Here is a 12,804-nt window from a genome sequence, read left to right as displayed (position 1 = left end):
GGTTAATAAACTAGATGGTACAATCCGGATTTGCCTGGATCCAGTAGATTTGAATAAATGCATAAAACGTCTACATCACCCTATTCCTAGTTTTGACAATATTGCAGTAAAATGTGCAGGAGCAGAGCAATTTTTCAAAACTGATGCTAGAAATGGCTATTGGTCAATGGTTTTGGATGAGGAGTCTGCTGATTTAACCACTTTCAATACCACATTTGGAAGATACAGATTCAAGAGATATCCTTTTGGGCTCATATCAGCTCAGGATCAGTACCAAAAACGGATGGAAAAGGCATTTGAAGATATTGATATTGGACTGATTATTGATGATGTTGCTGGAATACAAAAGGCTAGCAGTACAAAAGAGCATGATAGGAAGCTGAGGAAAGTTCTGGAAAGGGCTTGTGAGAAAGGCATCAAGTTCAATAAAGAAAAGTGTCTGTTTGATGCTGAAGCTATCCCCTATTTTGGTCATATACTGACAAAAGGAGGTATGAAACCTGATCCTTCCAAACTTAGAGCAATCAAGGAAATGCCAGCTCCAAAAAGCAAAGATGAGTTGCAGACTCTTCTAGGCATGTTCACCTATCTGTCAAGATATATTCCTGCCCTCTCTACCTTAAACCAACCACTTCGGGAATTAAGAAAGACCAAGGAGTTTGAATGGAAAGCAGTACACAACCAGGACAGAGCCAGAATCTAGGAAGCCATTTGCAGCAATCTTGCATATTTTGATACTGAAAGCACTGTGGTAGAAGTGATAACAGATGCATCACAGCATGGACTTGGTGCTCAGCTGATTGCAGATCATTCAACAGTAGCCTTTGCTTCCAGGTCTCTGAGTGATACTGAAAAGCGGTACTCTCAAATAGAAAAGGAACTGATGGGCATTGTATTTGCCTGTACACATTTCCACCAATACATTTGTGGTAGAAAGATAATTGTAACAACAGAGCACAAACCAGTAGAGGCAATTTTGTCCAAACCTATAAACAGAGCACCACCCAGACTGCAAAGAATGATGCAAGTGCTCCAGCAATATGAACTATCATTTCAGTACCGCCCTGGCAAAGAGATCCCCGTAGCAGATGCCTTATCACGGATGCACTTACCAGATCAACACCCAGAAATCCAAATCGAAGGAGAAGTAGCTATTCATGCATTCTTTAGAGATATTTCTGTGAGCAAAAACAAACTAGAGAATATCTATGAGGAAACCATGAGAGATAGTGAGCTAAAAACACTATCAGATATCATTGAATCTGGCTGGCCTAATGAGCAAAGACAAGTCCCATCTATAATTCTACAATATTGGAACTACAGAGATGAGCTGGTTGTAAACAATGGTACTATACTGAAAGGCCAATGTATTGTAGTGCCCAAGACACTTTGTGGAGATATACTGCAACAGCTTCATTCTTCACATAGTGGAACTGTGAAAACTAAAGAAAGAGCCCAAAGCTCGGTATTTTGGCCTAACATCACAAAACATGTTACGCAAATCGTTTCTAGATGTGAAATATGTGCCAGACATCAGATGAATCAACAGAAAGAGCCACTAGTGTCCTCAGAAGTCCCCCAGCATCCATTTCAACATGTGGGTGTGGATATTTTCACATTTAGCAGCAGGAATATCTCCTCACCATAGACTATTATAGTCAATTTTTTTAAGTGGATAAGCTTGCCAGTTCAAATTCACAACAAGTGATCTCAAAATTGAAAATGCATTTTGCAAGATATGGTATACCAGATCAAATCACTTCAGATAATGGGCCACAATTCAGCTCAGAAGAGTTTCTGAGTTTTTACAGAAACTTGGGATATCAACCACATCACAGCAAGCCCCCTACAGGTGATTCACAGCAAACCTACTTGGTGACAGCAAAGGTGAAAGGTAAACTCTAAAAGATAAGCTTGAAAATTCAGTGGAATAAGCTGGCCAACAGTGGAGAGGAACCTCCAAAAATTTTAGTCCAGCAATGATTCTTAAATTTATTAAAAGCATATAGCCTACAGGGGTGGGGGTTAAGTTTAGTCCTGGTGCAAATGAAGGTAAATATTTACCAAATCCTATTATTGAGTTACAAATAAAGTGAATATACCACTCAATGCCTTTTTTATGCTCTTTACAAATATAATAATCATTTTTGTCGTAAATGAATTTTACCCCCACCCCTATATATACCAATTCAGGGTAGCCTATATATTTGCACATTAGGGGGGTGGGGGTAAATTTTATTTCTGATGTAAATGAGAGGTAAGTTTATAGGTATTTGTTTAGCCTTGTGTCATCTCATAAGGAGACATGTTAAGAAAACAATTCTTACTTTAAAATATGTATAATGATCCTAGCTCTTATATTATCCAAGAGTAGAACCTTTATCATCAAGTCTTTCCTCTAAAAATCCTTCTTTTTCCAGCTTAAGAGGAAAAGTTCCCGAAAATCACCACGTTGGGAATTTAATGCTTAAGTCTTTTTAAATTGCTGCCTAATAAGTTCTTTTATAGATAGCGTTCATGCCAGTATGTTTAATTTTTTTTTTTTAAAGAGCAGTGGCAAAGGGCAAATAGCAGTGGCACAAATACAAAATATTAATAGCAGTGGTAAAAATAAAAATGTTGCTATAAATATACATATACATACAGAGTATATACCCCCACCCTCCTAATTTACCAATATATACCCAAAATTGCATTCTAAATCTAAATATCACCAAATGAATTTTACCCCAACCCCTAAATATATCCAAATCAGTGTATATATTTGCACATCAGAGGGGTGGGAGTATATACTCTGTATGTATATGTATATTTACAGCAATATTATTATTTTTTAATGAGTTTTTTTTAATGAGCACTGGCATTAGGTTAGGTTTCAATTTACCACTACTTTTTCTTTAAACACGTTTTTGACACACGTGCTAAACACATGCTAAATGCTATCTATAAAACAACTTATTTGGCGGCAGTTTATAGCAGCAATTTCAAAAGACTTAAGCATTGAATTTTCAACCTAGTGATTTTTGGAAACTTTTTCTCTTTTGAGGATTTTTAGAGGAAAGACTTGATGATAAAGGTTCTCCCATTGGATAATATAAGAACTAGGATCATTATACATATTTTAAAGTAAGAATTGTCTTCTTAACATGTCTCCTTATGAGATGACACAAGGCTAAACAAATACCAGTTTAAACTTTCCCCCAACCCCCCTAATGTGCAAATACATACCCTGAATTGGTATATATAGGGGTGGGGGCTAAAATGCATTTCTGACAAAAATGATTATTATATATTTAAAGAGCATAAAAAAAAGCATTGAGTGGTATATTCACTTTATTTGTAACTCAATAATATGATTTGGTAAATATTTACCCAAATGAATGTTAAATTTGGGATCAGGATGCAATTCTGACATAGAGATGTTTTTTCTTAGCTATCTGAATCATCCATTAATATAAACAGCAAAATTCTGCTTTAGTTACTTTTACCTATATTGGAAAGGGGTGAGGTTAGGAAAATAAAACTTTCAGGGATGGGTCTACAGGCTAAAATATGTCCTGGGAAGGTATTTTGAAGTACTTAACTCCTCTCCTTCTCCCTCTAGAGGATCCTGAAATTTGCCTACATGATAGGTCTATACCTATTGAAATTTTGACAAAACAAAATTTTACCTCAATTTTCTGTTATAAGATTCTTTTTCTCTGGCTTTAGTTCTGAAAATGCAATTCCTTTTATTTGAGTAGTATTTTAAGCCATATCAATGTTAATTTTCAAAATTTAGGAAATGTATTTGCATAGCCTATCTTTAAAACTCTATAAATCAGGATTGAGCAAAGTTGTGAAACTGAAAACAATTTTGTTGGACTTCATTTTAAGCAGAAGATCTATTTTACAAGGTTTCAGTTTTATGACAAACAGATTTTAAAGGTCATCAAAGGTCAGGAGCCTCTAGAGAGAGGAGTGGAGGTAGGTACTTCAAAATACCTTCCTAGGACATACTTTAGCCTGTAGATCCATCCCTGAAAATTTCATTTTCCTAAGCACACTCCTTTCCAAGATAGCCAGAAGTAGCTAAAGTAGAAGATTACCAGGGTAAAATTCTACTTTAGTTACTTTTACCTATATTGGAAAGGGGTGAGGTTAGGAAACTGAAACTTTCAGGGATGGGTCTGAACCATATAAACATTTGGAGCAAAAATATTGACAATTTGGAGACAAAAGATATTCTCCTTGGCTTAGGTCTAGGCTACATAGGCCTAGTTTCTAAAAAAAAAGGAGCCTAGGTAAAGAGCTGTGCACCTGTTCATATGAGAGTCTTAATGCTGTCAAATAAGGAGAGTCAATACATGGTTCAACAATCATGTCACTTATTTTCTCCATTGTTACTTTTTAATTTCTCTTTTGATAAGAAAGCACCAGATTCTTATTTAAATTTTTACTAATCACTTTTGAAGAAGATGGCTGAAGTCATTTTGCCGAACTCATTTTGAAGTCGATTGCCGAACTTTCTGCTTAGTTAACTTAAACCATTGTTAACAGTGTGGTAAGGCTACAATCGACTCAAAGCGATTTCCCTTACACCTTCTATAGCAAGACCCCAAGGCCGTATTCAGGATGTTTTCGGTAGGGGGGAGGTTACACAAAAAAACTAAAAAAGAACACATACAAAAATTTGTTTACATCCATTTTTGATACATTTTTATGAGTAAGACAAACATTTCAGGGGGGTTCAAACCCCCCCCCTGGGTATGGCCTTGCAAGACCCCAACTACTCTGAGCACTTGCCATGGTTCTTTGAGTATACTACTACTTTAACAGACTTTTGACAACTCTTGTAGTATAATTATGCTAATGTTCACAGCTGCTTTTCAAACTTCTAAGAAATGATAAACTGCAGAAAGGAATGCTCGTTTTTTAAATCGGGATAATTTCAAAGCAAATTTTCCACATGTACACCTCATTCAGTGGTTCATGCCACTTACAGGGCTTTAAAGTAGTTGACTATATTCGAAACTTGTCAGTGGTCGTCAACCTCTGAAATAACTTCCATCTTTTGATAGGAAATTCAATACTAATCAATTAAAAAAAAGTATCTCGAAACGTATAGTCATACTGTAGTATAAAGCGCAAGGATCAGGAGGGCGATAAACCTCATAGTATTGAGGATTATATTTAGTATAGTGTTAAAGGTGGGCAGTGATCCCCTAAATATATGCGATAATTTTTGTTTATTTAGAGTTCGTACTTTTGCTCTTTACTTTCACAAATAAAAAAAAGCCTTAAACTTTGCTCGCTTTTTTAAGTTTTAGATCGGACTTATATTCTCCACTTTCATTGCTTTATTGTTGTTTTGTTTTCTACGTGTGTGCCGAACCTGACAAAACAACCTTGTTTAACCAGAAGAATGATAGAAAAGGGTTAATGTCATTTTTCGCTTCAACCTGGCATTATACAGGGGTTGTATTTTTTACCAGGTGTTTTTCTTAAAAAAAAAAAAAACACCTGGTGTTCTCTTTCTTTAATTACCACTTACTAAGGCGGCTGGGAGGGGAGGGTTAAAGAGGGGGGGATAATAATCAGGTTAACAATTTTCTAAAAAAGGAGATTTTAATGATAGACTGTTTATGGAATCCAGCCTTTCCACTACACAATTTACACAAACTGCCATTTCTGGTGTCACATGGAATTTAAAAATAACTACTTTGTCAATTTATGAAAAGGATGTAGATGCAAGCAATAGAGTTCACATGAGCTCTTCTCTTTTTTACAAAAATTATTATAGTATTTAGATAGAGTATTTATGGACCTTAACCATCTTTTTCCTCTAGACACAATCTTTGTATAGATGTGTTAACAGGCCAACTAAAATATATAATAAAAAAAACTCAAATTTATCAGCATATATAAGAATTACCTTTCTTTTAGTCATGCAGTACACCACTGAAGCAGATAATGAGCTAGGCTGAGCAGAGTATGACGGATTCGAAATCTAATTCAGAAAGCGGGCCGGCCTATTTTCTAGAAGGTTGTTGAAAAGGAGACACCTTTTTAAGCTGGGAGATTTGTTTTGAAGTCAGGTCAGGATTGATGGGTTTCAGGCTCTTTTCAAAACTCTCAAAAATATGTTTCCATAATAAAAATCTATTGTTCTTTTAAATCCGTAGAATAGTTCAAATGGAAATTAATAAGCATAAAAGAAAACGTTTTTCACTACTATTTCTAAACCTTTAAAACGCGTTTAAAGATGGAGCACAAAACCTCCAGTCAAAGGTTTCCGACCATTGTTGTTCCATTGGTGCACTCAAAATTACCAAAACCTCGAAATCACACTAAAGTTTTAACATCAAAATAAACCTACACAATAGTCATAATTCCTGATCACCTTCAAACCAAGAAAATCCAAATAGCCCATTTTTTTTCGAAACACGTTTACAAAACCTTGGTTACTGTGGGCTCTTTTACTAGATTGGAGCTATTACCGCAGCCATGATCGGACTCCTAAATGCTAAGCATTTTATAAATCTGCGTGGTTCGCATTTTAACAAGGTATAATAGGATAAAGCTATAAATTTATTAAACTATTAAGTAGATTTCAGCCATTGATAGATAGTTGATGTTAAAACATTTTTAGAATGATTTAAACAGGGATATTTGAAATAGGGGATAGGCAATTAGGGATATTAATATAGCTATTTTATTAATGTTCAGTAATACAAAATCAACATCCCTAATATGCAAACATGGACTTCGAATCACAAAATATGCATAATAGCCCCAAATTAAATATTTCAAGAGAAAAAAAAGTATAGAAACAGGGCTGTTAGCTGCCAGGCTCTGCGTGTACGAAATACCTAAGAGCCTTTCCATCGCTCATTTATCAGGTCACATGCAACTTGTATGCCACTAATTGCCTTAATTGAGGATTTTAAAATAATTTACCCCTTAACATTTTTAGTATCATTATCCTCATAATGCTCAAAAGATTCAAGGGGACCAAAAGAAATCGATCCATTTTTTTATAAAATGGATAGGCAAAACCTAATTCTTCATCAATGTTTTGAAGACATCCAAATAGAAAAACAAAAACAACTTGTTTTATTGTCACTTCACTGGTTACAAAAGCCGCAATTAAAATACAACCCTACTAGCTAGCCCAAAATGAAACAAAAATATTATTAAAAGAAGTTCTGAAAATCAATGTATGCTTTCAAGAAGTAATGCGATGCCTTGTCCTCCTCCAATGCAGGCAGATCCGATTCCATATTTGGTACTACGTTGCCTGAAAAATCATGTTTATTATCAACGCAATTCTGCACTTTGCACTAACTGACCATAAATAATATTATCACTCAAAAAGTAAAGTAAACCATAACAATTGAAAACCAACATGAGTTTTAAAGCTCCATGTTATGGATTGGAATAAAACTATTGTGTCAAACTCGGTTCTGAATCAGATAACTAAAGTGGTGACAAGACAATAAATTGAGTATAAACTGATGCTTTAACCCTTTCAACCTTTAGACACACCAAATGTGTGCCGACACATATTTTGGAAGAGGGGAGAGAAAGAGGAAGAGGGAAGCTTTTGGCCAATGCCCACCCTCCTCCCCAACAAAAATCTCCGAGTTTTAAATTTTTTTTTCTATAATTTATACAATTTCTGTACAATTTGATTATTATTTTGTGGTATTTTCAAATATTCCCCCCCCCCCCGCAACATATCACTCTTGTTTCGGAAAGAAATCAAGCGCAAGCATTATTGTGTCAATCTAGGTTCTGAATCCAAATAACGAAAGTGGCAACGAGATGATGAAACCGATAGTTAGAGCCCTGTGGATCGTTTGACAAATTAAATGTATGCACACACATGTAGGAAAAGGGAGGGGCTTTTGGCCAGTGCCCACCCACTTCTCTAACAAAAATCTCGGGATTTTTGTGGTCTTTTCTATAGCATGAACTATTTCTACATAATTTACTTATTATTTTGCGTTTCAAATCTTATCCTCTCCTCACAGGCACACCAAAAAATTGTCGTTGTTGCCTTGGAACAAAATTCTACCTAAGCAGCTGAATGTACAATAATCGAGCAAGTTTAAGCCCCGTTCAGTTTCCGTCTTTTTTTTGGTGGGTGACAGTTGGTTTTCTTCTTTGATTTGGAAGGTCTTCTCTGATCTTATATCCTTATTTATGTTTAGACTACTCTGAAAAAAATAATAAGCCACACGTGGCACATCGTTTTTCTTGGATATTAACTCTAATAAAATGTTAAAACAAAACATTTCCAAAGAACACTAAGAATCTTATTAAAACCTAAGACGAGCAGAAATAAAGTCACGTTATGATTCGAAATTAAAATGAGCAGAAATTACTATAAATGTATGAACGAAACCCACAACGGACAGAAACCAAAATGATTATCCAAAGCAAATACAAAAATAACAGTAACTGCTATAGATGAATCCTAAAACGAACAGAAATTACCGCAAATAAGAGCGAGTATACTGTCCCCTAGAATTTTTAAGAAATAGAGCGTGATTTGAACTATCCGAAAATGATTTATATTTCACACAGTCGGTTTTGTTTTAACGTGAACAGCAACACAACAACAAAAACACACTACAAGGCTGTTTCTTTTTTTGAGCATTTTTTAATAGTATTTTTCTTCTTTTGAGCATTGCTTCTAAAGTATAGGACTATATTATATAGAACTGAAGCCCTTCGGGCGACACCCTCGGTTATACACACATCTTAATCCACCTTTTCATTTTCTTGTAACTGTTTTTTTCGTTTAAATAAACACATATCGAGGCTATTTATTAAAAGAGTTTTGTTTGAGGTCTGTGAGCAGAAATTTCAAAGCAGATTAGCGAAAAAAGATCGAACTTTTCGCGCTAAGAATCCGTACAACCACAGTTATTCCCGAAATTTACTGTCCCCGTTTATTTTGGTCCAGTTGACTTACACTGAAAGTTTCCAGCCAATTAAAAAAAAAACAGTGTTTGGCCCATTTTGAGGTTTCCCGAATCAATACAATCTATTTTTTTCCCAAGACATTACTTTTTTCTTAGGCTCGTTTCACCCATTCAAGCTAATCGGAGACAAAACAAATGTGGATATTTCTTCGGCGTCAGAAATAAACAACAATTTTATTTTCTGTAGCCTTTGCCTTAACTGACTACTTTTCTCTGTCTACATTCCTGTAAGTTTAAACCAGCCTGGAAAAACAAAATTTGTTGACCAATTTTAGGTGTTACACATTAATACAACTAATCTATAACTATGTTTTGTCTTAATTTAGGTAGAATTGACTCTGTCTTAATACCCTGTAAGTTACGAGACAATAAGAGACAATTAACAATTTAGGGTCCATTATCGCGCGTTAAGAATTGATAAAGCAAAAATTAGTTTTCGAATTTGTTTTCTACATGGGGTCCACCAGGCCACTAACTTATGATTTAGTGTCCAAGCCAATAGGATAGACAAAATTTCAGACCTGTTTTTGTGTGTCCCAATTTTTTTAGTTTTTGGTCTGGAATGGCCAAAAAGATTGAAAGTCCAGTAACTGGACCGAACTAAATTATTACAAGTTCTTAGCTGATCGAAAAAAAAACAGTATTTGGCCCATTTTCAATCGCAATATTTTTGTTTTTCAAGCGCTTTCTGTGCACAAGGGTCCCTTTGACCTGATGGCTTACAGATGTAAGTTCCAAGCTATAAGGAAAAAATAGTCAACTCTTTTTGGGCATAATTGAAGTCTTATTGTCCTTCCTAAACACTCCATAAAAGTTTGAAATCAATCCCCTCTTCCCCCAGCCGTTCCCAAGAACTAACAGGGAGGCTATTTTGATGGCCTGGGTGCACACACTGTTTTCTGATTTAACTTACTATTTCACTGTGAAAGAATGCAAAGTTTCACTGAGGAAAAACTTTTAGGCGGGTCAGAAAAATAAATTCTATTGCCTCCTGATCTACTTCCTTTAAAGATAAAATATTAAGTCCCCATTTCTCGGAAAGTTTCAGCTCAAGAAACATGTCAAATCAGTGACGTGTCAAATCAACAAACAAATTAGATAACTTTGCCGTATATAAAAATTGTGCCACAGAAATTAAGAAGGGAATTAAGAAGGTTCATAATATAAAAGCAGCGTTGAAATCCCAACAAACTATAGGCTTTTTACTAATTAATGGAAAAGATAATATTCCAAAAAGCATACAAAGGTGGGTGTACAAAATTCCATTTTCTTTTGGTAAATTTTATGTAGGAAGGACACAGCAAAACTTAGAAAATAGATTACAGCAACATAAAAATGCCATAGACTGTTCGCCAAAATATAATCAAAAACCGGAAAAGTTCGAATCAGCTTTAGAAGAACATTTATTTGACTCTCCTCATCATAATATACTATTTGATCAAACAAAAATTGTAGACACGTCTATAGGGCTCTTGCAAAGTTTTAGAGAAATTGTTGAATTAAAAAAAAAATATCTATGGGGGTATTAGTATTAATAGAGATGAAGGGAAATTTAGAATCAACCCAATTTATAATAATTTAATTAGGGGCAGGTCAAATTTTCTAACAGTAGAGAGTTACATCATAGTTCCTGAACAAGTGACAACCCTGCAAGCAAAAGTCGGGATGAGCTCAAAGCTGGCAAAAGTCAATGGACTGCAGCTAAACTAGCAAATAAAAAAATCTATTTAATTTATAATGCACGAGTTTGTTTGAACTGCTGTCATATATAATATAAACGTTATTAACCTAGAAAATCTAATCAAGGGTGATGACTGGGTTTTTAGGACCTTTCTTATTTTTGTTTTTTTTTTTCAAATAAACCCAGTCTTCATTTTCAATACATTCCATTTATTCACTGATTGTTAAGAGAAGAGTTACCTTTTGATGCACTATAGACATTCGTTTTGGTCTTATTCAGTGTAGTAACAGTAGTTCTGGAAGTTGTTTATAATGTGAATTGTACTTATTTGCTCTCTATTTTTCTCCCGTGTGTTTATTTGGCGTTTTTTTATATGGTTTTATTTTCAAAAACTATTTTTTCTTTTTTTCCGTTGAGAAAGGCTCCCGGATGTGGAACGAAAATATTAGGAGTTTTACTATTTAATGTTTTGCTGTTGTCTTATTTAAATTAAACCCATTTTTCTATCTGAAATTTTGGTATACGGAAAAACAGTAAGGTCTATGAAAATATTCACGAGGTAACCTGTTCTTTCCACTCAATATCCTTGCTGAATTTTTAGCCATCAAGATTCAGGTTGTAAAGAGATAGAAAGTGCAAGTGGAAGAGTAAGGGTGGTCAAACTGGCCCCAGCCAAAGCCCGTATGAATCATGTCATTCACCGCATGGCATCAGGCATTATTGTACGTCTAAGCCACAATATTTGTGGATATTAATCTACAATTATTCTTAATGCACTAATCACTTTCGGAAAAATCTCCCAGCAAACATTTTCATTAATCGATTTCCCTCCTGGGAAAACAAAATCCGATATTCAACAATGATAGCTACCTCAAAGAAGATGATACAACACATTAAAAATTCATTCAAATTATCTCCACCGTCTTGCAAAAAGATTTCCCTATTGTTCTTCGTGCTTCTGTTGTTTGATACAACATATTTGACAATATGGGCGGTAACATTTACAAAGAAGGCACACAAAAACCTTTACTGCTCTACAAAAATCGTCTACAAAACGGATGGAAGCTATTAGTAAAGATAGTTTGAGATGTCTATTTTTTTAAGCGGTTCTTGTGTATTATCCACAACACACTCAAGAAGTGAAGTTAGGTTAATCATAACGAAATATACCAATATGTGATGAACATATAATGCTTTAATAACAAAATTATGGAAACTACAATAGAGAATTATGGAAAACAGGACAACCAGAATACATTATATTAAATACCTAACCAACTCTATATATTAAAAATTTAATTAAAATATACCTGCATAGTAGTTTATCTCACTAAGGCTAAGCTAATTATAACCAATTGCAGACAGTCAAAACGGTTTTTCTCTTACAAACAGAGTAAACTTTTTGAGCGTGTTCTGGATAATACCCAAGTACCAAAAAAACGAAATGACTGTATCCACAGTCATTTCGTTTTTATAGGATAAACCTAGTACATTTATCGCAATAAAATAAAAGAAAAAAATAGAAAGACGTGAACTTCAATAAGCTCTTTACCTAAGTGCGTGAACCAAGTGCGCAGTAATTCTTGACCCTGATGCGCCGAGAGGGTGTCCTAGAGCAATAGCGCCTCCGCTAGTATTCAGGATTTCTGGATCTAATCCCAGATCTTTGGCACACGCAAGAGTTTGGGCAGCAAATGCTTCGTTGATCTGAAAAGAGGGCGAACAGTCAAATTAGTAAAATCTCACTCAGTATTGACACGATCCTCCTTTTCCCCTGATCTATAGTAAACATTTATAAAATTGAGTTTATTTCTCTGTCTGTTCATGTGTACAAATGTTACCATGAATGCCGGAAATTGGTGAATGTCAACATTCACCGGTGATAGTCCGAAATAGCTTTTTTTCTCCTTGGATTTAGTCTGCGTTGTCAGTCAACTTTTCAGTTTAATGCAAGGTTTGATAATGAAAGGTTAGGTTAGGTAAGTTTGGCTGAGTTAGCTTAGGTTAAGCTTTTAACTCATTTCTGATATTTATATCCAAATTTAACCTGATCTAACATAACCTAACCTTAACTTTTACCATCACAGATTGCATAAGACTGAAAAAGCTCACTCGCAAAGCTATTTGAATCCAAGCAGAGAATAAAGAATT

General features: G+C 34.8%; 2 protein-coding genes across 3 annotated transcripts in view; both read right to left on the bottom strand.

The window, feature by feature from the left end:
* LOC148953973 (uridine diphosphate glucose pyrophosphatase NUDT14-like) overlaps positions 1-4,433 on the bottom strand; it is a 32,884-nt gene extending 28,451 nt beyond the window's left edge. For both annotated transcript variants that reach the window (XM_089085710.1, XM_089085711.1), the window contains exon 1: positions 4,300-4,433. In XM_089085710.1, the coding sequence (XP_088941836.1) occupies positions 4,300-4,380 (81 nt within the window). In that variant the 5' untranslated portion in view covers positions 4,381-4,433. The remainder of the gene's footprint in view (positions 1-4,299) is intronic.
* A 2,639-nt stretch (positions 4,434-7,072) lies between these two features.
* Positions 7,073-12,804, bottom strand: part of yip2 (yippee interacting protein 2) — a 34,364-nt gene continuing 28,632 nt past the window's right edge. The window contains exons 7-8 of the mRNA XM_089085708.1: positions 12,206-12,360; positions 7,073-7,279 (exon numbers count right to left, since the gene is read on the bottom strand). Of these exons, the coding sequence (XP_088941834.1) occupies positions 7,195-7,279; positions 12,206-12,360 (240 nt within the window). The 3' untranslated portion in view covers positions 7,073-7,194. The remainder of the gene's footprint in view (positions 7,280-12,205; positions 12,361-12,804) is intronic.

Source organism: Artemia sp. Qi Xiang Cuo, chromosome 3 (genome assembly GCF_049724085.1).
Source record: "Artemia sp. Qi Xiang Cuo chromosome 3, ASM4972408v1, whole genome shotgun sequence".
Lineage (NCBI taxonomy): Eukaryota > Metazoa > Arthropoda > Branchiopoda > Anostraca > Artemiidae > Artemia > Artemia sp. Qi Xiang Cuo.
Note: the sequence above shows the minus strand (reverse complement) of the source record. Positions and strands in the feature narration are given on the sequence as shown.